Genomic DNA, 27,851 nt, shown 5'->3' on the forward strand with positions numbered 1-27,851 from the left:
GGCTGCCACCCAGAGTCCAGATTATGGTTGGATTGTGGTTGGGCGTGGATTGATTCTGATGGGAGCCCTCCCATCACAGGGTAGTGGAGGGTGCTCCTACCCCTTAGACGTCAGGAATGTTGTCCTGGGGACAGAAGTTGTGCTGCTGAAAGGCCTCTGGCCTGCCGTGCCGAGTGTGAGTCACCTGTGGGCCTGTCGGTGACTCCCTACAGGGTTTCATCAGCACAGGTGATGAGTGGCCTTCACGCCTCTGACCCGGCAGGTCAGGGTTCACCAGGAGCAGCATGGCCCCGGTGTGGGTGATCACTTGGCCCCAGCTCAGCCTCTGCTGCCTTTGAGGGTGGCCTTCAAGGGCATGGCTGTTCAAATTTCTCTTTGTCGTGGGTACAGTCTGGCCCTGGGAAGCCTGGTGTTGTGACAGTTACCAAGTGAATGATGAAGGCCATGGTGACATGGCTGTCCCCTACCAGGGAGTTAACTGTGGGCTGAGCGTTGGCTCGCAGCACATTTATGTGATTCCATTCCCACCCCCCCTCCTCCAGAGGCCGGTGTTCCATGTCCTTCTTGAAGAGTAACCCAGCACGGTAGGGGGCTGGGAGTGCCTGGGGCAGCGCACCTGCTCTGCAGCCTCCCCTGACCAGTGTCTGCTCCCGGGCTTTCCGTTTGGAAGAGTCTTGTGGGTAGAGGGAGGGAGGCGTGCACTGAAATCAGTACTGAGTGCTTTGCGGTTGTAGTTTTGGAATGAGTTCCTCTTCTACATCCTCCCCTCAGCCCACCCTTCCCTGGCCCATGGTGAGTGGTGGGACGTCCCTGTCATAGGGTCATGTCCTCTGCCTAGGGTGGCTTGGCTATGGTGACCCTCCAGAACTGCAGTCATGGTAGGAAACAGCCCTCAGAGCAGACCTGCTCCTCCTGGACTTGTCTAGGGTTAGCATTGCTACCCCCAGAGACCTCGGCTGCCGTGCCACTCGTGGGACCGCAACACTTCAGGTGTCTCCCAGTCCTGAGCCCTCACGGCCAAGTCCCAGGTCCGGGGTGCCAAGCGCCACCCTGCTTTGCCTCGGCTGCCCTCACATTTTGTCTCCTGCTGAGCTGGGCAGGGTGATAGGGGATTCTGGGTTAGTGAGGACTTCAGGGTTTAATGTTTCTGGAAAATTCTGCACGCTTCAGTCTTGGAGTTGCTGAAGTGGAGTGTGCAGCATTAGGGCCGGGGGCTGGCCCTAGTGTCTTCGGCTGGGAGGTGAGGCCAGAGCCCGGACCTGCTCAGGGAGCCCTGCCGTCCAGTTGCTATGCCCAAGGCGAGCAGCAGAGGCCAGTGGTGGCCCAGGAATGAGCTCCGGTCGGCCGCGCCCTTCAGCTGCATCCTCACGGAGCCCAGCACTACTCTCCTTTCCTTGGTGCTCAGCACACAGGGAAATAGGTTCCTCTTGAGTTGAGTTAAGGAAAGCAAAACCCCTGTGTGGCGCATGCATGCAAGCTTATACGCACATCCGTATTTCCCCGCACACGGGGCACTGATGCACAGGAGGGTCTGCGCGCTCTGCCCGCATACCCGTGGAAGTGAATACCAGGTACCCCTTTTCAGGGGGATTCTGAAATTTGGTGAAGGTCTCTCTCTGATTTTATTGGTTGTGTTTTCTGGTCTTACTGGCCAGCAGTGGTGTGGGGAGATCTGACTGGAGGTGGGCAGGCTGCATCTTTGGAATCACCATGGCTGTCCAGTCAAATGTAGATTAATGAACCCAGCTCCTGTGCTCCGGGTTTTTACTGAGTCGTTAGGTGTCATATGTGGGCCTGATTTTATTACTTGGCAAACACTGTCCTGCAGAAAGACCTTGCCTTGAACTTGAGCTGATGTTTCCGTGAATGATGAATTCCTCCCCTCTCAGGCTCCGCCTCCCAGGTGCTGCCTGCTGGAGCCTCTCAGCTCCCAGCCCGCAGTTCTGGGCCGTCCTTCCAGACCATCCTCGTGCAGAGGAATTGCCTTTCACTTCTGCTGAGATGGTTAATAATTTGTTCAGCCTCTCAGAAAGTATCTTTTAAAAAATAATCTGGGAAGCCAAAGTACCGTGCAGTTTCTGAGATGGACATAATTCTCCTTTAAATTTTCTCCTTAACTAACCGCACACGGGCTTCCTGTGACAGTCTCATTTTTCCTCCTCCTCTTATGTTATGGGAGTGACTGGGCAGGAGTCGTAGGGGTCTCCACTGACCACCGCCACGCAGACCAGGCTTGCACCTACACAGAGCTTGCCTTGGCCCCGGGTGTTGTTAGAGGAGTAGGTAACCCAGGTGTTTGAGCTCAAGGTACAGCTAATTGGGCGGCTTCTGCTTCCCTTAAGTGACACCATGAGAAACAATTCTCAAATGTTCTTATTTGTTAGAGTAACGGGAACCATGTAATTCCCTCTTTAAAAGTGGATGCTGTTAAGGAATATCCATGTAATCCCAAGGAAAGTCCTGGAAGCTCTTCCAAGTGACTTGATTAATCCCTTACTTCTTGAACATGTGCTGGTCCTCTCTCAATAGCCAGCCTCTCATGTGTCCTCTATGCAGCTCCCAAGCGTACGTGACCATGGCAGGAGCCCTAGGGCAGTGTCCTGCACCGTGGCCCCTTCCTCTCCAGCTCTATGGAAAGTACCCCCAGGACCCCGAGCCAGATATGGAGGAATGATCACTTTCCTGGATGTTTCTAGCCCTGGGCCTTAGTCGTACGGAGATTTAACTACCTGCCATGGGGGATGATAGAAAGCTTTAAATTTGTCAGCTTGTGTTGTCTATTCATAATAATATATACTGTGGGTTATTTGCGTATGCTTACTCTTCTGAGTAAGCCAAGGAAGTGTCCTTTAGGCTGAAGTGGGATTGGCTCTGGCCTTGGATATAGGGGTTGATGTAGGATGGAAGTGAGCTCTCACTTATTCCTGTGGGGTTTTAGGCCAGTGACCCAAACTCTTGACTCTGATTTCACTCATCTGGGCATGAGAGAGAACACTACGCATGTCATAAGGTTTACGTGGGTGCTAAATAATATGTTCTTCACCAACAGACACCCAGTAAGCAGTGGGCATCTGTTCAGCAGACGCATCATGCCAGGCTCTGTTCAGGAGCTGGCTGTAGCAGGTTGGAGAAGACAGTGTGTCCCCATGTCAGCCAGGGCTGAAGTTTACACTGTCACTCTGGACAGGCTCCTTAGCCTTGGCATGCTGACATGGGGGGGGCCGGACGAGTCTCCTAGTGGGGCTGGATCTATCGTGTTGTTTCCTGTGGGTAACAGTGGACTGAAGCTTCTGACTCTGGAACTAGAGACTTTGCATCTCTCAGCAGAGTTTCATGTAGCAGAGTTCCCCAGGCCTGGAGCATTCAGTCTTGAGGTGGGAAGTGTACAGGAAACCACCCAAGCCCTCAGGTGGGAGGCTGAGCTAGCAGGTAGGAGCTGCAGGAAGTGTTATCTTTCTGCCTTCCTGAAGATATTCTATTAAAGATTTATTTAAAAAAATTGTTTGGAAGGCACTGTTAGAATCTCTGCTCTGCTCTTCCCTGGCCATGCCATCAGCTTTCTGCTCGGGGACTGAAGGGGGCAGGTCGAGTGGCAATGCCGTTGGGGACACATTGGCTGCAGTCTCTCCACAGAGGCACATCATCAGAGGCCCAATTTCAATTCTGTCATGTGGCTGAGAAATGGGGACTTGGCCCTGAGGCAAAATGGTGTCCATGTTTTTGAAGATGAAGGCATTAAGACAGGAGCATTTCCATGATTTATTAATCTGTTTATCCTGTCAGGGAGGAAACCTGTCAGATGTAGATGAGTGGGATGTGACTGGGGTGAATGAGGGTCCCCTCTTCTGTCTGGAGAGGCCCTCTCTTGCAGGTAATTTGATGGGCTTGACTCAAACTTTTAATCATGCAATTTCAGTTGATGCATAGGGTTTTCCTCTCAAAGCTTGCTGCATGTTGTTAATTAAATGTCCTTAGACTTGAAGGGCTTATTTGCAGTTTTTGCTCAGCTGAATGCTGGCAGGATTTGTAGTGTAGCTTGTTCCTGGGCTGTAAGGTGGGAATATGCCTTGGTACCAGGTGAGCTGGACTGGCCCAACTTTACCCTCCTGGGGACAGTCCCCTCAAGGTGACCAGGGGATTGATTAAAGCTTGTTAAAAACCAAAAATCATGGAGATCCCTGGGTGGCTAAGTGGTTTAGTGCCTGCCTTTGGTCCAGGGTGTGATCGTGGAGTCCCAGGATCAAGTCCCACGTCAGGCTCCTTGCATAGAGCCTGCTTCTCCCTCTGCCTGTGTCTCTGACTCTCCCTCTCTCTGTGTCTCTCATGAATAAATAAAATCTTAAAAAAAAAAAAATAACAAAATCCAAAAATCAGGGACATCTGCATGGCTCAGTGGGTTAAGCATTTGCTTTCGGATCAGGTTGTGATTTAAGGGTCATGGGATCAAGCTCCATGTCAGCCCTGAGTTGGGCTCCCTGCTCAGCGGGGAGCCTGCTTTTCCTTTTCCCTCCACACCCCCACCCCTGCTCCTGCTCCCTCGATCTTATCTCAAATAAATAAAATCTAAAAGAACCCACAACACCAAAAATCAACTGAGTAAATTTGAAGATCTAATTGGCTTTATGCACGGCTCATAAATTGGGCAGCATCCCATTTAGCCAACAGAAAGGAGCTAGAGGGAGCTGTACAAAGTGAAAGGCTTTTATAGATACAATGGGGGAAGGAAGAAGTTTCTAGCAAAGAGAAACTTTTTCAGGCAAGGTACCTTCCTGTGTGTGTGGGGGTGCAGAGGGTCTACCAGGAGATCACCTCACTGGTGCTGGCCAGGGAATTCCAGATCCACCCACTCAGAGCTCCAAGCCCGGGAGAGTGGGAACTGCAGTTGGGTCAGTGTCCCTTGGTTTGCTGACTGGGGCTTAGCATAGGTGACTTAGGGGCCTGTTGGGTTTTCCTAACAAGCTGTGGAGCTGCCCTGTGCTCTCACCCGTGGGAGGCTTTTACTTCCACGTGATTCTGGTTGGTCCTGAGCAGAATTTGCCATTTCTACCTGCCTAATCTAGCCTTTACCTTTGAACTCTGAACTTGAGGGTGGGATCGTGTTTTCAGGCTCCTTAGAAATTCTTTAGCACGATGCTGTTCCCATGCCAAAGGGTCCATAAATTATATTTAGAAGAGACCACCATGTGCCCTTCACGGCCAGTAGTGCCAGGGCAACACCCCTCAGACCTCGGGTCGTGTTCAGGAAGTGGCACTTCCACCACTGACCCTCCCACTTGAAGATGGGGTCTTTGCAGACGGACAACAGCAGGGCTCTGCTCCTGTTGTTTTGGTCTCAGAGCAGTTGTTTTTGGGGTAAACAGAAAGGAGAGGGAGCAGCCATAAATTTGAACCTGGGACATGTGGGAAGCAGCTGGTCCCAGGGCCTCCAGGCAGAGCAATTTCAAGGTGACCTCTGGGTAGGAGATGACTGTGGCTTTGCATCACGGTTTAAGGTATTTGTTTCACTGCCAAAGGAAAAGTGGGTAGTGTTCCTAACACGGATGTGCACAGGTATAAATATAAGAGGTGAGACAGTGACAAACCCAACTCTGCAGTGGGGCTCTCCAAAAACAGTTCTTGAGTCTTAGAAGCAGAAACATAATTCTCTTTTGGTCCAACCACCTGTCAGCTGTAAGTGGTCATTATTTCATCATTTTGCAATAAAAGATAATAGAATAACGATTTATATCTCATGGCTGATGTTTTAATGTGTCTCTCTGTTATCCTGGGCTGACAGTCTGTGATTACAGTAAACGTTTTCCTGGTGACACCACGGTAATGACTCGTTAATGGGGGATTAGTCCACGTTTAAATCACATCGCAGCAGCCCTGCCTTACCTCTACCTGCTTGGAGGGGGGTGGTCTTTGTGTTGGGGGCGGGTGCCACACCCATGCTCCCCCAGTGCAGATGCGATTCTGGGGACCTTCCGTGTCCAGAGCCACAGCTCAGTGCCTCCATCTAGATTTGTTCTGCAAACCCCGGCAGCGCCTCTGTCCCCATCTTCTGTGCCTACGACGTTTATTAGTTTTAAATAAAAGCAGCCAGACCGGGCATGATGAAGTTGAAGGAAGCGACCGCCGAGCAGAGGCACTATCTCTCCTGAGCAGGAGTGCACATTGCAGGGAGGCTGGATGCAGGTGGATCTGACCCCTTCCACCGCCCCAGCTGGGGCTCCATTTGCATCCGAGGGAACGTTACAGGTGGAAAACCTTTTAAGAGAGACTTGAATACTATCTACTTGGCTTAGATTCAAAAAGAAAAAAATCTTGTAAGAAAATGATGTTAGGCACTTTTTGTCATAAAAAGATGTTAGTCGGGCTCTGAACTGGGTATAATTACAAAGCATCTCCTAAAATCTAGGGATCCTGCTTAGTTTAAACAAAATTAGTTTAGGTGGAACTTCATAATGGTTACCCACAAAACGGGTTAGATCCAATATTGGCGAGTTGTTTTGAAGTTTTACGTGGTGAGAGCTCTGTGAAGTAGCTCAGCAGGTGTGTGTGTTTGCAGTGACTGGGTGCTTGTCGGGCAATGGGGTGGTGTGCGCGACAGGTGGTGTGTGGAGGGCCTGCCATCTGTCACTTCCTGTGGGTCAGAAGCTCCAGGAGCGAAGCAAATAGTCTGCTCTCTTGGGTGTTGGGTGCTCTGGAATGTTTCTTGACTCCGAGGGAGCAAGTTTACCATGCCTGTTCTCTCCTGCGGTGCCCTGGGAGGGACGTGGTGTTCCACACGGGCACACACATTCATAGGCGGGCAGAGCGACGGCGCCTGTACCTTTTCTGTATGCTCTCTGCAGCTGGTGGATGGTCAGTCTGTCACCGAAGTTGTGGTTTCTGTTTTGCAGCCCTTGTACTTTCACACGTCCTTGAACCACCCTAACGTGGTGGCTGTGGTTGAGGTGGTCACCGAAGGCCGGAAGCAGGATGGCTCTCTCCAGGCTCTGTCATGTGGCTTTGGAATTCTTCGGATTTTTGGCAACAAACTGGAATCTCCTACCTCTGCCTCCCAGGACAAGCGGTACCTGCCTCATCTTCTTCATCCTTGGAGTTTTCCAGCATCGTTTTGTGGAGATTTCACGCTCCATCATTGGCTGTAACAGAAAACTTTGCAATTGTCAGCTTGTGTTGTGGTTTCTTCCTAACCGTGTGTTGCCGGGAGCTTTTCTGCTGTGTGGTAATTGTTTGCCATTTCTCAGTGAGCCAAGGAAGTGTCCTTCAGCCTGATGTAGGAACTGATGTAGGATGAAGTGAGCTCTCACTTATTCCTGTAGGGTTTTAGGCCAGTGACCCAAACTCTTGACTGATTTCACTCATTGGGGCATGAGAGAGAATGCTACACATGTCATAAGGTTGTGTGGGTGCTAAATAATATGTTCTTCACCAACAGACACCCAGTAAGCAGTGGGCATCTGTTCAGCAGACACATTGTGCTGGGCTCTGTTCAGGAGCTGGCTATATAGCAGGACGGAGAAGACAGTGTGTCCCCATGTCAGCCAGTGCTGAAGTTTACACTGTCACTTTGGACAGGGTTCCTTCGCCTTGGCATGCTGACATGGGGGCCAGGACAAGTCTTTGCTATGGGGGCCGTCCTCGTGCCCTGTGGGGTGTCTGAGAGCATCCCAGGCCTTACCCACCAGATGCCAAAGCCCTCTCCCCCCTGCACCCACCCTTAGCCATGACAATCAAAAATATCTCTGGACATTACCAGATATCCTCTTGGAGATGGTATCATCCCTGGTTGAGAACCAGTGCTCTAGATACACAACCATGAAGATTCCTCAAATGCTGTCTTTCTTGGGACATTTCAGATATTAGAAATTTCCCTGGTGTACTTTTTCTAGGTGCCTGGGTCTTGCGTGTGTCGGGAGGAGTACTGTGTGTGTGTTGGAAGCATGTGGCCCGGGGGCATGGGGGGCTGCTGCTTTGCTCACCTGTCTCTCCTGCAGAGGATGTGATTGTATGGTGTTGACACAGCTCTAGTAGGTGTGGAGTGAGAAGCATCACTGATGTTTCTTGGCTAAATGCAGGATGCAGAGGGTTGACACGCGCTCTGTGGTCTTGCTTTGCAGGTTGAGGCTGTATCACGGCACTCCCCGAGCCCTCCTGCACCCACTGCTCCAGGACCCTTTCGAACGTAAGAGACAAGGCCTGGCCTGAGGTGTTGCTGTGAAGTCCTCTCATCCTCCCTATGACTTTCCTGGTGTTATCTGCTTTGACTCCATCTTGTTCTCTTTCTCTGTGTAAACCATTATCAGCTTAACTGATTTATTTAAGGGATTAGGGCAAAAAGTGTCATGAGCTTGGATGGTTGACGTAACTGAAGGAACTGTAAGCACTAGCCTGAGGGGAAGGTGTTGCTTTGTGCAGACGGCTCTGGGAGAGGCAGCCCCAGAACCTCTTGGTGGGAGGGATGTGGGCCTCCTGGCCTCTGGGGCGGTGGCCTGTCCACCTGACAACCACTACAAGTAGTTGTTGTCTATCACTGGCCATGGCCATGCTAGTACCAGAAACCTTTCACTGTGAGGCCCATTGGTTATGTCCAGCACGGCAAAGCCTAAATGCACAGGAACGTCCTGCAGGGATGCCCGCCATCTTCTATGAGGCCAAGCAGCTGCAGGGGTGGGGGTGGGGGGTGTCTTAGGCAGAGCAGGGGGCTTCCTGCCATGCCTCTGTGACCTGAAGGGCATGTGACCTACTCTGGTTCCTGGCCGATTGAGAGATGGGGAGGGGGCACCTGGTGGAAGCCATCTTGGAGGCCCCTGGTGGAGACCTGACCTGGCCAAGGACCAGGATGTGGAGGGGGTCCAGTGGTTGGAGGTAGATCTGTTGGGGAGGGTGACTTTCTGTGTCTTTGAGTTGTTGCCTGGATTCTGTGATGGGAATTTTGAGCAAGCCCCATCCCTTCCACTGCCTGCTGAATTTGACAGAAATGTCACAATAGAGGAGCAATTAGTTTGAAGCTTAATGTTATTGATAAAGATTGGCTTTTACATTATTTCTCAATTGAGTCTGATCGTTACTTTGCCAGTATTTGTGTCCTACAGCATCCTTAGAATCAGGGCTTTTTTTTTGTCATTTAATTTTTAATTTTATGTTAGGTAGGCTCTATGCCCAATGTGGGGCTTGAACTCACAACCCTGAGGTCAAGAGTCACGTGCTCCATTGACTGAGTTAGCGCAGTGCCCCAGGGTCAGGACCTTTGGAAGGACACACACCATCAGGACCTTGTCCCGGGCAGCATTGGAAGATTGTGTGGCTGTGGCAGTGCCTGAGGAGCTATGTGGCTGGTAGCTCACCTTCTCGTGGGCATTTCCAGAAATGTACACGTTTCTTGCCTGAATGGTCAATACATTCACATGATTCAGAATTAACATAAAAGGATGCCTGGGTGGCTCAGTGGTTGAGCGTCTGCCTTTGGCTCAGGTTGTGATCCCTGGGGTCCTGGGATCAAGTCCCACATCAGACTCCCTGCAGGGAGCCTGCTTCTTCTTCTGCCTATGTTTCTGCCTCTCTCTGTGTCTCCCATGAGCAAATAAATAAAATCTTAAAAAAATAGCATAAAAAAGTATAACAAGGTTCAGTGAGCTCCCCTGCCCCTGCAGTGTTCTGCTCTCCTTCCCCCATACCCCAGGCAGCCCCTCTGAGTCTCCTGGACCCTGGGGGTTCTTTGTACCAGGACAGGAGCAGAGGCGCATGTCCATCTCATTTTTCTTATTAACAGTTTATTTTAGAGAAGGTTTGTTTGGTCTTGGTGTTGAGAGAGCCCCTCATTCTCCCTATGACCTCATGGTATGTTGTTGAGTTGTTGAGTGTGTGTTCTGTGTTGACTGAGTGGCCCTGCCAGTGGATACCGGGCAGACCCAGGGCCCTGGGGCTGGGTACGTTGCTGGTGTGGACACCTCTCTTTTGTATATGTGCCCAATAACTGTGGGTTGAGCTCCTGGAAGCTGCAGTGCTCGGTCTGGGGGCTAGTCTGTAACATTTCTCCTGTTTGCCTTCCATGGAGGCCCAACCAGTGTCTCTCCAGCCGGCCACACGAGAGGGTACCTCTCAGGGCACTTAAAAATTTAAAGTTAGCAGACCCTATGTGTGTAGTCATTAGGTAATAAAAATATAGTTTTCATTAATTGCTTTTCCTAATGAATGCAGTTGGTCATATTGAGAAATAACCTAAAAGCCAATCTTTATCAATAAAATTAAGCTTCAGGGATCCCTGGGTGGCGCAGCGGTTTAGCGCCTGCCTTTGGCCCAGGGCGCGATCCAGGAGACCCGGGATCGAATCCCACGTCAGGCTCCCGGTGCGTGGAGCCTGCTTCTCCCTCTGCCTATGTCTCTGCCTCTCTCTCTCTCTGACTATCATAAATTAAAAAAAAAAATTAAAAAAAAATAAAATTAAGCTTCAGACTTTAGCTCTTTTTTTTATGAAATCATGTAGCTTGCCTCAAGAGGTGGTGAGGCTCCTGTCAGTGGAAGAAATCAAGGCCAAGCAAGGTTTTGGCGGGGATGAGTAGAGGGCATGTCCTGGTCCCTCTCAGCTACTGGGCCCTGTGATTCTGGACTCTGCCTCTTGCACCCCAGGGTCTGTTCTGTTGGTTTTGTTCCCTCCAGCTCCCTGAGCACTGTGTCTGGGCCTTTCTCAGCTGCTGCTTTCTCAGGGTGCTCTCCCTCTTCCCCTAGCTTGCTGTGCGTTATGTATACCTTTCTCAGGGTCCGATCCTATTGTCCTTTGTGCTGTGGGTATCTGTGTTTGTGTATCGGTTGCCCAGATGAGCACATGTCCTCGAGGCGGGGCTCTGTCTTGGCCTCCTGCCTCTCCCAGGGCCTAGTCCCGATGCTCTGTGCAGGTGCTGAGGGGAAAGGGTCCCTTGCAGTCTCCCGCTGAGCTGGGGACCAGGCAATGCCTGGACTTCACACCTTGGGCGGGGAGGCAAGCAGGAGAGATTTCACTATGTTGCATCAAAAGCAAGTATCTTTGTTATTGCAGTTTTAGTAGAGAGTTACTAAGGATTTAGTAAGGATTAGTTTACTTTTTAGGCTGAACTAACAGAGCGATTCCCCCATCTCCATGGAAAAATATGTTTCCTGTTTGTGGTGTTTCTTACTCAGTTTATTGGCTGGTTTGACTGAAAGGGCCTTTAGTGCCAACTCTCATATAGGTGTTTCTCCTACAGAAAATAAACACATGACCCTCATTGAGAGCTGCAGCCTGCAATACGCCCTGAGGCCACACCCGCTCCTGGAGCCCGTGTTCCATCTTCTTCCCCAGAACCTTCTGGTGTCTGGTCTGCAGCACATCCCTGGCCTCCTTCCAGCTCATGGAGAAAAGGGTAAGGGTTGCTCTGTCTCCCTCTATTTGGTGAGTCTGTATTAGTTTGGTGGTCAGACCTTGCAGGGATCAGGCTCTGTGCTATGAGGTGGGCTGGTTGTGGCTAGGCACCCTTAGCAAATGGGAGGAGAGAGAGGAGAGGAGGAAGGGAGGAGGAGAGGAGGGAGGAGAGGGGAAGGGAGGGAGGGGAAGGTGGAGGTAGGAGGGGAGGGGAGGGAGGAGGGCAGGGCACAGGTCCCTTCAGAGCGGTGTCTCTCATCCCTCAAGTTGCTTCTGTGTCCTTACTTGGGAAATGCTGTCATAAGATCCATCGTTCGCATTTTCATGACCAAGGTCGGGAAAACGGGAAAACCACTGTTGTTAGTTCCCACCCTTGCTGGGCTGCCATATCAGAGGCTTGATTATTGTTATCTTTAAATTGTGGCAAAATAGACATAACATAAATCTACTGTTCTAACCGTTTATAAGTATGCAGTTCAGGGGGCATTAAGGATGTTCATCTTGTTGTACACCCACCACCACCACCATCCACTCCAGAACTTTCTCATGTCCCTGGACTGAAACTCTGTCAATCCCTCAATAATGACTCCCTGTGTCCCCTCCCCAGCCCTGGCCGCCTCACTGCCCTGCTTCCTGCCTCTGTGAATTTGACTCTTCCAGGCTCTTCCTCTGAGGGAAATAGTCCATATTTGCCCTTCTGTGGCTGGGTTATTCCACTTGGCATCGTGTCCTCAACGTCCATCCTTGTTGGGTCATGTGTTGGAATTTCCTTCCTTTGTAAGGCTGAATAATATTCCATTGCAGGGATGGACCACATTTTGTTTCTCTGTTTACCTTTCAATGGACAGGATGCTTTTTGGCTGTCGTGCATAATGCTGCTGTGAATGCGGGTGAGCCATGGCTTGAGTATTTTTGAAAACTGAACTCCACGTGAAAGCCTCCGGGCTCTGTCTTGGTGTGTTTAGAACTAGGTTCTCCAGTGGTGGATTAGCCAGGAGGTCTCTGCAGAGATATGCTCTGCTCCTGGGTTCTGCTGACGGGCCTCGATCTGAACTTCATGCTCCTTCCAGGCACCTCCGGAGGCTCTCCGTCTGGCTGTCTGAGGTATCTAGGAGAAGATGCCACACTCATCCTTCCCCACCTGGTGCTACTGGAACCTCTTGTGTGGGGTGGGCTGGCTCCCTGTTCCGTTCTGGGGAGAGCAGGATTGGGCATGAGCGTGAGCTGGAAGTGCCAAGTTTTGACCTAGAATAGGAATACTCACCCCCCAAAAAAGAAGTAGCTCAGCTCCGGTATGGGAATGTTTTCAGTAACAACGTCCCTGCACATGGCTCAGTGTCCTAGTCAATACTGGGGCCCAGACATTGTTATCTGAGTTGGTAAATTTCTGGGATGGGCCCATGGTGGTCAGCCCATTACGAGGTCACTATTTTTCCAATGTTGCTAAGAAGAGATGATGACACACCAGAAATGATAGCTATGAACAGGAACAAGTCTGAGGAGGGTCCCACTTCTGGATTTGCCATGGCTTACCAAGCAACCACCCTCCCCCAGTCCCCCCAACCCCCCGCCCCCCTGCCACCAGCCCCATATAGGAAGTCTTTTCACCCTCCAGAATTTGCTTATGTCCTCTCGAAAGAGAAGACGGGGTCAAGCAGGGAGATAGAATGTTGCGTGGTCACTGCCATCGAGATTGAAAACATGACAATCCGCGTGTGACTCTGAGGCCTCGGCCCTCGGTCAGGGAGGGCCCATTGTGCCACTGTGCTATGTCCCGATGTCAAGATCCTAGGTGCATGCCTGCCTAAAACTCAGCTTACATGAGTCCTTCTGACCTGGGCTTCTGGGTGAGCAGAGTGTTGGTGGGGGCTCAGGTGTGTCCCTCACTCTATGACTTGCCAGTGGGTGTCAGTAGAGCTGCAGATAAAACCTGGACCTGCTGAAGCTCATCTGGAGCCTGGTCCTATGTCATTCCTGTGGTGGCAATGGGCAGCTCTGGTGGCCCCGAGTTTATTCTCAGTGTCTTGTGTCGGCCTGGGGCATCAGAGGGGCCAGCTGCAGAGTGGGGCATGCTCCAACTCCTCACCCTGAAGGGTCATGTCTTCAGAAGCCATCTGAGCCCCCTCCTGTAAAGCGGCCAGTTGGTCACTGGGACACTTACTGGGTGCAGGCAGTGTCTGGGAAATTGCTGTTGTTTTAATCTGTTGTTTATGTTTATTTATTTATTTATTTTTAAAAGATTTTATTTATTCATGAGAGAGAGGCAGAGATAGAGAAGCAGGCTCCATGCAGGGAGCCTGACGTGGGACTTGATCCCGGGTCTCCAGGATCATGCCCTGGGCTGAAGGCAGGTGCCAAACTGCTGAGCCACCTAGGTGTCCCTAATCTTTTGCGTAAAAGCTAATGACCAGGGACCTTAGAAGTGGAGCCGGAAAGTGCCCGGGTGGGCAGGAGCACTCACTTCACGTGGGCAGGAGCATACTCCCTCTTCTTGGGGAGAAAGGACCGGAACACAGCTTCTCACCAAGTCCTCCGGTGACCATCTGAGAAAAGGAACTGGTTTTGCTCCGCCTTCCCTGGATGTGCAGGACGCCAGGCTGATCTGTGCTCTCAGCCATGCAGGCACTGTACCTGCTTTCTGACGCCGTTCTTGTCTGTGTTATAAATCCTGCCCAGGGTCTTCTGGGCTTTTGTGACTCACTCTTGGAAAAGTGTTTCTTTGCTGAATAATATTTTATAGCCCTGAGAGGGCCAAGGCAGTGACTGCTACCAGCTTCAGTGGTGGAATTCATGTGCAATTTGGAGAGGGTCTGATTTTATTTTGGTGCCATATGGGGACGTGGATATTTGTTCATTTGTAAAATATCACACAATACAGGAAGATTGAGTTGTTAACTGAAATTTATATTGAGGTCAGTCTAGATTCACATGTGGTCTTAATAACGCAGAGAGACTCCATGTGTCCTTTGCCTGATTTCCCCCAAATTGTAGCACAAAGTCACAACCAGGATACCGATGTTGACACAGTCTCCAACCTTCCTCCTGTCTTCCACTTTGACTCACTCAGTTCTGTGAAGACTGACTTTGGAAGAGTGATTTTCAGCCTGGGAATGGCTGGAAATGAAGGTCTTAGCTGTGTTGTGCTGGTGGCTCTTTGTCACTCCCCAGAAGGGAGGCAGGCCTTTCCCCTTGGGTGGCTCTCAGAGGGAGGCTCTCAGCATCTGGCTAGATTAGCAGGTGCTGCCAATGCATCATCTCTTCCTGCAACTTGGAAATCCACGCACCCTCCCTCTCGTGGTCTCCTCGGCCTGGTTCTGACCGTTTCACTTGCTTTGGTTTGACAGACCTGGACAGCTGTGTCAGCACCAGGGTCGTTACACACATGCCGTGGCTCCTGAAAGCTGCTTCTTTCAAGGAGAGCTCCCGTGGCCTGGCTCAGAGTGAGTCTCCACACAGAGGCTCCTTGGTTGCGGATCTGCATGCTGCCTCTGTCATTGGGGGGATGGTCTCAGGAGATCAGGACCAGAAAGATGTCTGTTGTTTGGAGGAAGGCTCAGATTGCTCATCCTGCCCTGGAGTGGGTGCGAGCTTTGCATAAAGTAGCTGAGTGCACTGGAGGCTTTGTTGTAAATATAAGTTGGAAGCCTGTTTTCTAACTGTGGCCCTGAAGGCTAGGTGAATGCCAGGACTGCCTGGAGTCCTGAGCGAGGCTTCCTGGCTGGGTGCTCAGGGAGTGCAGGGCTCTTGGGCCCACTTCTCACAGCGCTGTAGGACTGGAGGAAGCAGAGGGCCTCACACTCCCCTGAGCTGGCTGACACCACTCAGCGTCTGAAGCAGACAAAGCGGCCTTTGCCGTGGGCTCTCCTTTCCAGGTCTGCCTCCTCATCTGTTACACCAGAGCTCGGTAGAGCTGAGAAGTGGGGTGTCAGAACCTCGTGCCTGCCAGTCTGCCACGAGGTGGCCCATTCTCGTGGTATCCCACGTGGTCCTCCCAAGTCCCTGCTCAGCAATCTCCTGAGGTGCTCCTTAAAAATGCTGCTTCCCCCACCCCACCCACCCTCCATCCAAGTATCTCAGTGGCTGTGGGCCTTCTCCTAGGCTTCTCTGGGCCGCTCAGTCCTTGCTGGGATTCACCTTCTGGATTGTGCCACGTTACTGTGGGTTGTGGGTAGGTGGGGGTAGGCAGGGGTGGTGGTGGGGTGACAAGAGGAGAGCTGGCTCCTGCTCTGATGTGAGCTCCAGTTTTAATACGACAGAGGTCATCTTTGCTGAAAGTCCTCCCTTCCAGGCTTGCTCCCCGGGGAACTTCCCTGGAGAAAGCAGTGCTCCGACTTCGGTGTATCCTTTTATCCTCTCCCTGGTTCACCGATGCTTGGGTTTGTCCATGATTCATCCGCGGAAGGCTCATTGGATGGATCCGTGTGCATAGACACTGAGCCAGGGTGAGGGCACAGCGTGGGGCTCTTAGTGCTCCTGTCTTGGACAGATGGAAGCAAGGGCAACGTCACGTCTCGCCACAGCCATCAAAGGCAACAGGTGTTTTAGCAATGTGGATGGCTCAGACTCTTTCCGCTCCTGCCTGGGTCACCCTCTAATTGGTCTCATTCTGTTGTTCCTCTTGCAACACTGTTTGGTGGGGTACATTCTGGGGAATCCACTGCCCTTCCAGGAAAGCTGTGTCCCGGGGAGGCTGTGGGACCCTGTTAGGACCTCGTGGAGAGCTTGTTGGGCACCTGGGGGCATTTCTGAATGCTTCTCTTAAGGATGTCACTACAGGGAGTTCTTGCCTGTCTGCGCCTGTAATCCCTGGTTTCTCGGCAGTGCATGTGTGGGGATCCCTGAGGGCAGGGGGTCTGGATTCCTGAAGGAACATTGCTGTTTTTGGGGATTGCATTCCTGCCCAGAGCCTTGGCAACAACCATATGAAAAATAGCCCCAGTCACAGAGTGTGCGGGCCATGAGTCCCCATCCGCCGCCTCACCCCAGTTCCCCAACCCCGGTTGCTGAGGTTGGGTGGTAGAGTGAATGGGGTGACACTTCAGATGGTGAAGCTGTTGTGAGGGGGATGCAGGAGGGAGCAGGGAAGAGGCTCTGAGTGCGGAGTGGGCCTCCAGGCTCCTAACCTCTCCCAGCCTCTGCTGCTGCCCTTTCCTGCATAAAATGGGGACTTTCTTGGGACCTGCCCCTGGAGATGCATGTGGGGAGCAAAGAAGTAAGCTGATGGAGCTCAGCACTGAGAACTTAGGAAGCACCGGGCCCCAGGACCTGTTGTTCTTTATTCATGGGATACTGTCCTCACCCTGGCCGCTCCTATGCAGTGGAGCATCCTGGGAGGCCTGCTCTGTCCTCTGAGTGAGAGCCATTCTCCAGTGCCTGTGATTTTCACAGGACATGGCCTGGAGAAAGCTGGCCAGATGCAACCTGGCCCTGCCCTGCCTCCTGGGCCCCTCAGGATCTGGAAGGTTCTGCCCTGTGCATATGTGGCTCCTTGGTCTGATTTCCTGGTGGAGGAACCATCTTTCCTCTCCCTGTCTGACTTCTGTGTGTGGGGCTCCCTTCCTCACATCTCTGTGAGACTAGAGTCAAGGCTCCTTTTTGCTAATGGCTGTGGGCCTGGGGGCCACCTGTCAATGGGGAGCTGGGCAGAACCTGCTTCCTGCCAGGACTAAGCCTCTTCCAGAAGCCCTGGACTCTGCCACCTTCTGGATGCCCAGATTTGCTCATCCTACTGTACTGTTGTCTAGAGGGGCAGGCAACAGCACAGTAGCGGAGATTGGCGAGGGGCGGGTGGCTTCCCTGCCGGACAGGCAGTGGCCCCAGTACACCGGCAAGTCTGTCTCTGCTGCTGCCCCATCTCTGGAAGGGCTGGCATTGGCTGGCGCCCCTGGCGTCCCACCTGAGTCCCCTGCTCCCAGAGCAGCCCGTCTTTGTTTCTCTTGGGTTCTGTATCTGTGAATCTATTTACTCCCTGAAGTTCTCATAGTACTTTCCTGGTCATTTGGGGATGTGTATTAGCAGCTTCAACATTTGAGTCTCCCTCACTCACATTCTGTGGGTGTGGTAGCCTCGGGCAAGTCACTTAGAGTGTCTGAGCCCTGTTTCTCTTGTAAAATAGAGACTAGAATGTACAGGGATGAGCCATGCCGAGGCTTTAAGATTAGTCTGATGAGCTATGTGTGTACATGTGTGTGCCTTTCCTCGGGAGCTATGACTCTGTGTTCATGGCTGTGAATGGTATTAGCTCTGTCCCCACAGCACTGTCCTGAGTGGGGGGCTGTCACCTGGCTTCCACAGCTGAGGACACAGGTTTAGAAACTGGGGTTGGCCCCTAGGCCCTGGCCCCAGAGTGTCTGACCACCCGTTGTCTTCCCTTGTTTCAGGACACGCCTTCTACCTGCGGGTAGGATGTACTCAGCACCCCCAGCAGGCAGTGGTGTCGGCTCGGGCCTGGCCTCTTCTTGCTGATGGACCCTGGTTTGATGATGGTCCCTCGCTCCTTCTCTGTGCCCAGAGGGCCACAACTGCCTTGTCTCGTCATCCCCAAAATCCTCCATGAGCACCCCCATGCTGCTGTGTGCCCTGTGGCCTGTTGCTAGGGAGGCCCATGATGGAGGACGTGGCTTGCTGCCCTTGGAACTGGTGGTGGAAGTGTGCTGCTTTAGCTCCTTCCTCTCTTTCCTTGTCGGTCCTCTTTCTCCTTTTTTTTTTTTTTTTAAGATTTTATTTATTTGTTCAAGACAGACACACACAGCAGAGAGAGAGGCAGAGACATAGGCAGTGGGAGAAGCAGGCTGCATGCAGGGAGCCCAATGTGGGACTCGATCCTGGGACTCCAGGATCACACCCTGAGCCGAAAGCAGATGCTCAACCCCTGGGCCACCCAGGCGTCCCTTCTCTTTCTCTGGTGGAGGGTCTCAATTCAGGACATGCCTCAGACACTTGTTGGCCATTTCATGAAAGGTTGGACTCTATGTTTTGCTCTTTAAGGAAAAATTGTGGTAACATAGATGTAGTGTCACACTTGCCTCTCGAACCATGTAAACCATGCAGTCTGCGGCCACCACTACCGTTTGCCTCCAGAATGTCTCCTCTCACAAAAACTGCAGCTCAGCCCCATGAGACACTAGTGCCCAGCCCCTCCCCAGCCCCTGGCACCCGCCCTTCCACCTTATGACTCTGATTTTACCACCTTAGGGCTTCTTGTGAGTAGATTGTCTAGGATTTGCCCTTTCGGTGACTATCTCATTTCACTGAGCGCCATGTCTTCCAGGTCCATCCAGGTGTCAATTTCCTTCCTTTTTAATGCTGAATAACATTCTGTGTGTGGATGGACCACATTTTCCTTATTTTCATCTGTTGCTGGTCACTTGGGTTGTCTTTAACCCTTGGCCATGGTGAATAACTATACCTATACTTTGCGTGGGTTCTGATTCCTCCACAGAGCAGCTTCAACACTTCTTTTTAAATTCAGAAAGGAACGTGCAACGTTTCTTAGAAGCATAAGAAATTGTGAAATATGAGAATCTAATACATATTTGTGATGAGGAAGGGGTAGAAAACCATAAAAAAGGAAATAAAGTCATCTGTGATTACTTCTCATACGTATCCATGTTTGCATGTAAATGTAGATTTTCAAATAAAATTGGCTTTAAATGATCTCATACGAGTGTTACACACATCGTTTTTACCTGCAATATTATGATTATTTTTCAATCATTAAGTGATCTTTGACAATAGGAGTTTCATTCCTGTTTTACATGGAGGCATGGTAACTTGTTTAACATTCCCCATCCTAGGGAGCATTTGGTTGTTTCTTATTTTTTTCTGTTATAAATAATGTTTAATGAGTATTCTTGCGCATAAAGCTTTGCTCCCAGATTCGATTAATTTTGCTGAATAGGTTCAAAATGTGGAATTAGTGGGGCAGAGGCGGCTGTGGGGATTCTGAAGGGTCTCAGTGCACACAGAGGCGAAGATGGGATCGCCTCTGGCTGTGCTGATTGACCTCCTGGCAGGACGACCAAGGGCTCTCACCAGGACAGTTCCCTCTGCACTGAGTCTTCCGCTGATGTTTCCTTTCTCTAACTTTGGAAATAGTTCTTAAAATCTAAGGCTTTGCTCCTTAATTCTTACGGGTAAAAGCTGGGGAAGAGACAGGGCAATAGGGCAGTGATGGGATGGGAGGGCAGAGCGCGGGGTGTGTACTGGTGTGGAGGTGGTTGGCTTGGCCTTCGTGCCCGAGTTGGAGGGGAGGTCTCTGCTCAGACTGGACCATGCCTTTCACAGCCCAGGGTTGATGCACCTGCTCTGTGCTGGGCACCCAGCTGCGTGCCAGGAACTACCACCCCTTCTGTCCTCATGGAGCTCACAGTCCGGGGCAGCTACCCCACCCAGACGGGGACTTTTCTTGTGGTGCCAGCCCAGACGGTGTTTTTGCTTGTTGGCTTAATGTGCTCATGAGTATTTCTTCATGTTTCCAAATGGTTCAAGGTAAACGTACAAAAATAAGAAACGGCATCACTGGCTGTGTTCTTGCTAGAGAGGAAGTTAGCGATAAAGGGAAACCAAGCTGATAGGAACAGATGTTACCCTGCATTCAGTGATCTGTGTTCTTTGGATTGCTGAATTATAAAATGTGTTCCTGGAGGAGGGTGGGGGCAGAAATTGGGTTGTAATTGAAATCTGGGCTTGGCGTCTTGGTGTGAATGGGGGTGGCTTCTGATTTAGGGCTCTGAGTGCTGTGCCTGTGGTTTCTTCTCCGCCTGGAGGGCCTGGCACCATGGCCTGGACCTAGGTGGGTGAGAGGCCCTGGGTGCTTCTGGTGGTCCTGTCCCCACGGATACTCTACACGAACCCCCTCATTTTTTCAGGGGACACCCTCCGAAAGCCTCGCCTTCAGAAGTCTGTCACATGGTATTTGGATGATTTATTCTTCACGCTGTATCCTTCCCTTGAGAAGTTTGAGGAAGAGCTTCTGGAACTCCTCATCAGTGATAACTTCCGGGAGGTACTGTCCTACATGGTGGAGCTTAATCTGAACAGTGGAGATGTGGGCAGGGCAGAGGTGGGGACGCTGCCAGTCTCTGATATCGCCAGGCTGGACGGTCCAGCCACAGTCTTGCGTGCTTCCTCTTTTAGTGGCGGAAGGGGATGTCTAACCTGTTGTTTTAACTTTGGTGCGATGATGGTGCTATTACCGTGAGACCCTAATGTTAGTTTTGTTATATCTTAAAGCAGTCTTCATGTAAAAGTAAATTAAATCACCAAATGAGCTTAGGGAGACCAATAAAATGATCAGCATTTATAAAGGACATTTTCAAGATATTTGGCTCATTCCAAGGAGACGACTAGAAGTCTTAGTCATTTTATCCCTGCAGACCCACTTTCTGTGAAAGGGACTCCTCTCACAGGGTCCAGGTCTGCCTACCCATCTGATGTGCTGCCATGAAGTCTTGGTGGTCACAGGTCACAGTGTGTCCCCACTGTGGCCTTTGGGCTGGTAGCTCATTTTCCTGGATGCTCTGCGTCTAGACCCTTGCATGGCTCCCCTTAGGCTTCAGGTCTCTGTGCAAGCTCGACAGTCCTACAGGCTACTGGAGTGTGCTGGTGAGGCCCCCCCCCACCAAGTCTCTGTAAGTATGTCACCTGCTTCCTTTCTCCGGGTGCTTGGCCTGCCCACGAGCACCTGGGTTCCTTACCTATTCCTTGCTCTGTTGCCTGTCTGTCTGTGGAGTATTTGCACCAGGAAGACAGGGATGTGGTTGGGTTCACTGCTGTGCCCAAGGTGCTTCAGTGTCAGCCTATCACAGGCCTTTGCTATCTCCATTGTGACAACGAGCAGTTCCCTTGGTAGGTGCCCATCCTAGCAGTCTGGGAAGTCAGCAAGGTCTTAGCTGCACACACATGCACACAAGCACACACATACATGCACACATGCACATGTATGCATAGATGCATGTGCACAGCACACATAGATGAGATGGACTTTTTTTGCTTGCTGCCCGTTCTTGACAAGGTAGTTCTATACGATGTCTCATGTGAAGTAGAAACACAGAAAAGAGGATTGACAGAGCACATTTTCTTGCTGTGTTTCCTGCTGTGTTCTTATTGCTCAGAGTGGATCACGTGAGGGTAGAGATGCTTTAGGAGTATCATTATTGAATTTTGTGTATCCCCCCAAAATCACTTTATTACATATTTTTACTACTTTGTATTTTTGTCCTTATCCAACTGGTAGCTACTCTGTTTCCTCCATCGCTCTGTTTTCATTACTCAGAGACTAATAGGCTGAATTTAGGTCTGTTCAGCTTGATTAATGGGCAGTGAAGAAAACTTGAAAATTCAGGAATCATTTCACCACGATCATGTAATTTAATAAACAGTAATAGCCTGGAGGACTATCCTGACTCATTTGTTAAAGTGCCTGTACATATTTTGTTAAGATGAAACACTTTAATATCCAGCGATCACTTTGGGGCAGATTCTGTGTTTATTGGTTTATGACTTACTGCATAAATGTGCTCCCTCTTCCTGCTGCCCCTTCCACCCCAAGTCTCTGGTGTCTGAGTCTGGGGGAGGATAGAGGCGCCTTGGGGGCAGTGGGCTTCTCTGCCTTGGGGTGTTGGGGCCCTGGTTGCTCATTTGCTGCATCCTAAGAATTGATCTCAGCCATGGAAACCTGAGTAAGACTTTGGTGATTCAGGTATCTTCTAGGGGGAGGGTGATATTGCTCTGAGAAGACCGTGCTATGTGTAAAGACCCAGAACTACCTAGAAAATGCCCTGAGGCTGGCGGTTCTCATAGGATTATTTGCCTGAATTCATTTTCACTGAGCACCATCTGATCTGGAAATGCCTGAGACTTCAGTTACAGTTTCTTCTTTTTTTGCCTCTCCCCTGGGAGCTTCTGCCCTTCTGCACAGGGATTTACTGTGTGTGACATGTGCTCTTCTAGGGAGACAGTCCACTAGATGGCAGCACGCTGGAGATCTTGGAGCGCCGCCTGTGTGTGGGCGTGCACAATGGTCTGGGCTTCGTGCAGAGGCCACACGTGGTGGTGCTGGTGCCCGAGATGGATGTGGCCTTGACGCGCTCTGCCAGTTTCAGCAGGAAAGTTGGCTCCTCTTCGAAGACCAGGTATTCTCCCTAGGATTGTGATGTCCAGCCGCCTGGAATTAGGAGGTACTAGGGTGCACATTACTGGGGATCAAAGGGAAATGGAGCTGGTTTTGCATGTGAAGTATGCACTTGTCCACCTGGACTTCTTCCCTGGTGCCTTTGTTTCCTCTTGCTGATTTATACCTGTCTCTCATGTGGTGGAGAAGCAGCAGGCAGGAAGTTCTGCCATTCTGTTCAGTCCTCTATTCCCAAGTCGGGATCAGAGACCTCTCCGAGGGGTGCTCTGGAGGACGAGCCTCCTCGGAGACCTGGCCATGTGGTTCTGTCCTCCTGACGTAAGCTCTGGCGATTTGGAATGAGTGTCGATTGAAGCATGAGAGGCTCTGGTTTAGGAGCTACCTTGGGGGCCAGACACAGTGCAGAGCTCTGCAGCATTACTGGGGGAACCTGCCACAGCAGCAGGGCCTGGCACCCTGGGGGGTGCAGGGTGGCAGGAGCACTGCCTGATGTGCTGCTGCTCTGTGTTCTTGACCCAGCTCTGGAAACCAGGCTCTAGTTTTGAGAAGCCGCCTCCGACTCCCTGAAATGGTCCATCACCCTGCGTTTGCCATAGTCTTTCAACTGGAGTACGTGTTCACCAGCCCTTCTGGAGTGGACAGCAAGGTGAGAAGGCCCTGGGCTCCGTGCCCCAAGGAGAAACAAAGTCACCACTAACATTGTTTCTGTTCAGAGCAGCGTGATTATCAGCAGTGTACATAATGGGTGTAGAACGAGATTATAGAAAACGCTTCTTCCTGGTTGTGGCTTTGTTGCAATCATTGCCCCTCTTTCTGGTGATGGAATGTTCTGCTGGCCGATGGTAATCAATAGTTCAATAGGCATGCATAATAGCATTAATTCACAAATATCAAATTGATAATTATTGTGAAAAACGAGTCTATTTTAATGTATTCTTCATATGATGTTAAGGATAGTAAAGCTTTACTACGCACTTTACCGTTTTTACCATTACTAAGTGGTAAATGTTTTCTTACAGTGAACTTTGTGTGTGCCTGTATCATAGCTAAGACTTTGTAAGATTCACTTAGAAGAAATGTGGTTGACCCTTGAGCAACATAGGTTTGAACTGCGTGGGGCCACTTACAACAGATTTTTTTTTTTTTTTGTTAGATACAGTACTGTAAGTGTATTTTTCTTCTCATGGTTTTCTTAATGACATTTTCTAACCTCTGGCTGACTTTATGGTGAGAACACAGCATATAATACATACGACATATGAAATATGTGTTCACTGACTGTTGCTGTTAGTGGTAAGGCCTCTGGTCAACTGAGTGTTATTAGAAGTTAAGTTTCTGGAGAAGTCAGAAGTTACATGCAGGCTTTTGACTGCGTGGGGGTTGCTGTCCGTCATCCCTGGGTTATTCATGGGTCCCTGTATAGCATATAGACATTGTTTTTTTTTTTTAATTAATTAATTAATTAATTAATTTGTTTATTTATTAGACATTGTTTGTATCACTGATGGAGAGTCTTTAGAAGACTCAAATCATACTACCCTTAAGATTCAGTTTTCTGTTTGAACAAGTAAATATCAATTTAACATGTAAATTAGAAATAAAAGGATGACAAGGCACCTTCCACGGCAGTCGGTCTGCCAGCATTGCAGCCTTGCTGCTGGAGGACCAGGACCAAGTATGGTCTTGAGGGGAGCCTTAGGAAGGTGAAGGGGGTGCTGAGTGGAGGTGCTGTTTTATTTTCTCATCTGCTCTCTGCCGTCCACACCTCAAGTCAGTATAATTCAGAGTCCTGATCAGCTGAACAAATCTAGAGGCAGGTGTTCTGATTATGGCTGAACACATGGTCACAATTGATTTAATCAAGCCGTCGTTTCCAGCTCTGCTTTATTTATTACCATAAATTGCCACTGAAATGCAACTGTATGTGAACGCACCTGGCTGCGTGGAGAGGACACCCTGGGCTTGGGTGGGGGACTCATCCAGGAGGGAGGGGGCTCCTGGGGTGGCCCCCTGTGCTGCCCTTGGAAGGAGACAGGGAGGGAGCCAGCCAAGTTGCTGTGTGCGTTTGGCGCTCTCTGCGTCTGCGGACGTGTCATTAGCATCCACTCCAGAATGTTGAATTACGGTCTGCTGGTGATCACAGAGTATGTATACAGAAACTGGTGTGTCTCACATGACGCTTTCTTCTTCTTCTTCTTCTTATTTATTTATTTATTTATTTAATAATAAATTTATTTTTTATTGGTGTTCAATTTGCCAACATACAGAATAACACCCAGTGCTCATCCCGTCAAGTGCCCCCCTCAGTGCCCGTCACCCATTCACCCCTAGTTAGTTTCCCAGAATTAGGAGTCTTCATGTTCTGTCTCCCTTTCTGATATTTCCTACCCATTTCTTCTCCCTTCCCTTCTATTCCCTTTCACTATTATTTATATTCCCCAGATGAATGAGACCATATAATGTTTGTCCTTCTCCGATTGACTTACTTCACTCAGCATAATACCCTCCAGTTCCATCCACGTTGAAGCAAATGGTGGGTATTTGTCATTTCTAATGGCTGAGTAATATTCCATTGTATACATAAACCACATCTTCTTTATCCATTCATCTTTCGATGGACACCGAGGCTCCTTCCACAGTTTGGCTATTGTGGACATGGCTGCTAGAAACATCGGGGTGCAGGTGTCCCGGCGTTTCATTGATGATACTTTATTATTATTTTGTTAACTCTTCCCTGCAGTGCTTAACCTGCAGGTGGTTTTACTGTGTGTTGCTGCCTTACGAAACATGGCTTATCTAGCTCATTGATTCTTAGTGGTGGGGAGGTTTCTCTTCACACAGAATACTGGATTCTACTGGACTGCCATCGGGTGCACTTTCTTGGGTGCAGTCTGGGAAGAAGGGTCCTGGCTGTGAGGTGGTGATCCGCCCAGGCTGCCTGCTGTGGGCATGGGGCTGGCTTGACTAGGGCACTCCCATCACAGACAGGTCTCCACGTTAGAGGGGAGGGCACAGGGGTGCTGCTGGCTGGGCCCCCATCCTTCCCCAGGAATGTGTGTTGTGGGGGCGCAGCCCGGGGTGGGGGGACAGGCTGAGCCAGCACACCCTGATCCCTTGGCAGATAGGAGAGCCGTGGAAAACACTCTTTGCTTGCGTCCCGCCTGCCAGTCTTTCTCCCCTTTGTTCCCTGTGTCAGAGCTTCATACGATGGACATTTCAGAGGTAAACCAAGGCAGACCGTGTAGTAAAATGAACCAGCTGGCTCAGCAGTTACCAACTGCATGCGCAGGCCTATATTGTCTGTACCATCTCCCACGACCCATTTTGATTTATTTTGAAGCAAATTCCAGTCATTGTCTGCTTTGATTACTGTGAACATTGTGGCACATAGGTTCTTTTCTTCTTTTAACCTTTTTGTTACTTAAAATTTCAAATGAAGATAGAGAGAAGGAGGTGCCCACCCCCACTCCTCCCCAGTCCAGCTGGGTCAGTCCCAGACAGCCCGCTGCCACTTCTGTGAACGGGTCCCTCTGTGTCTCTAACAATGGGGCTTAAGCATGCTGCTGCAGTACCATAGTCACACCTAAAATACTGACACAGATTTGTCCAGTGTCACCCAGTATCTAGTCAGCCTGCCTGGATGTTTCTCAAGTACTCAAGTACAGAATCAGAAGAGCCAAAAAAAGTAAATGTACTTTTCTTTGAAAAATGATTTCTGAACCAATCTTCCTAAGTGGGGCAGCTGTGTGCTCCCTCACGGATGCCTCCTCTTGTGCCATGACCTGTTCTCAGGATGACCTTACCGTGTTCCTTATGTCTTGTGTTCTTTTGTGCCTAACGCTTGGAGACACAGAATGGGCCAGGCCTTGTCCACGGGGCGGACTAGGAGCCAAAAGCCTCAGTGTCCTGGGGCCCCGTGTGAGATTGGTCACCGATGAGTGGTAAATGGGAGAAACCATCCAGGTTGAGTGTATCCCATTTAGACCTGCTTACCTGAGTCTGAGGGAACTTTTTTGGTCCTGAGTATTTTGGTAGTCATGGAAAACAAAGCCGAAAGACCATTTTGAGAAGACACGCTCCTTGTTGGTAATCTGTTGGTAATGTTTGCATCTTTTACTTAGAACAACTAAAGCCATTTGTAATTTGTCTCTGGGTGAACTGTAAAGAGAGAAAGTATTTCTTCCCATCCAGATAGCTTCCTTCCCAGGAATTTGAATACAAGGGGACAGTGCACCTGCATTAGGAGGCCTGAAAATGCTGGAAGCCACAGAGGTGTGGGCTCCATCAGCATTGACTGATTGTGAAAGTTGATAAAGCAGATTCCCTGGAGCAGAAGAGAGTGACACAGAATGACGGTAGCTGTGAAAATAACCAGGCCCAGTGTCTTCTGCTGCATTTTTATGTCAGAATAAGTGCAAATCCCCACAGGGCTGCCAGCAGTCAAAACAGTCCTTTTTTTCAGAGTCACATAGCAAAATAACTCCCAGATCTCTAGAAGGTGAAGATTAACTAATTTATTATTTATGTATTTTCTAGCATTCTTTGGACAATGTAAGTCCATATAACAAAGATCTGAGTGCTTGCCAGGTGCCTGGGAATCCTCAGAACTGAATATTTTGATGTTGCATATTTGGCACATAAGAGTTATGTCTCGATTTATTCTGAAAATGATGTAAAGTTAAACTTGTAAAACTTGGAAATAGAGGAGCCCGGGTGGCTCAGCGGTTTAGCACCGCCTTCAGCCCAGGGCTTGATATGGAGTCCCATATCAGACTCCCTGCATTGAAGCCTGTCTGTCCCTCTGCCTATGTCTCTGCCTCTCTCTCTCTGTGTCTCTCATGAATAAATAAATAAAATCTTAAAAAAAAGTTTTAAAAAAGACAAAACTTAGAAATATAGATATCTATAGGGTTTTCTGGAAGTCTTTCAGACTTAGGCTCCCCTTATAGCTTTAAGAAATATATCAACTCACTTTTTTTTTTTAAGATTTTATTTATTTATTCATGAGAGACAGAGAGAGAGAGAGAGAGAGAGAGAGAGAGAGAGAGAGAGAAAGGCAGAGACAGAAGCAGGCTCCATGCAGGCAGCCTGACGTGGGACTCGATCCCAGGTCTCCAGGATCACACCCTGGGCTGCAGGCGGTGCCAAACCGCTGGGCCACCGGTGCTGCCCTCAACTCACTTTTTGAAAATTGTTTTTTTTTTTTTTTTTGGTTTATCTTTTTCAACAATAGTTTATTTTACTAAGAAATCCACAAGGCCTAGAATAATTTTAAAGTGTATAGTTTAGTGGCATTCTGACTTACCTTTGTTTTTTTTAATGTCTCTTTTTTCTTGTAAAAATACACATAAC

The 27,851-nt window shown here is 49.9% G+C and overlaps 1 protein-coding gene across 4 annotated transcripts in view; it reads left to right on the forward strand.

Moving 5' to 3' along the window:
• Nucleotides 1-27,851, forward strand: part of NPHP4 (nephrocystin 4) — a 113,900-nt gene that overhangs the window by 15,558 nt on the left and 70,491 nt on the right. For 3 of the 4 annotated variants that reach the window (XM_055306178.1, XM_055306176.1, XM_055306177.1), the window contains 6 exons: nt 6,885-7,057; nt 8,109-8,173; nt 11,211-11,366; nt 20,236-20,372; nt 22,319-22,500; nt 23,019-23,145. In XM_055306178.1, the coding sequence (XP_055162153.1) occupies nt 6,885-7,057; nt 8,109-8,173; nt 11,211-11,366; nt 20,236-20,372; nt 22,319-22,500; nt 23,019-23,145 (840 nt within the window). The remainder of the gene's footprint in view (nt 1-6,884; nt 7,058-8,108; nt 8,174-11,210; nt 11,367-20,235; nt 20,373-22,318; nt 22,501-23,018; nt 23,146-27,851) is intronic. The other variant, XM_055306179.1, reaches the window with a different exon arrangement.

The sequence above is a fragment of the Nyctereutes procyonoides genome, unplaced genomic scaffold (assembly GCF_905146905.1).
Source record: "Nyctereutes procyonoides isolate TBG_1078 unplaced genomic scaffold, NYPRO_anot_genome, whole genome shotgun sequence".
NCBI lineage: Eukaryota > Metazoa > Chordata > Mammalia > Carnivora > Canidae > Nyctereutes > Nyctereutes procyonoides.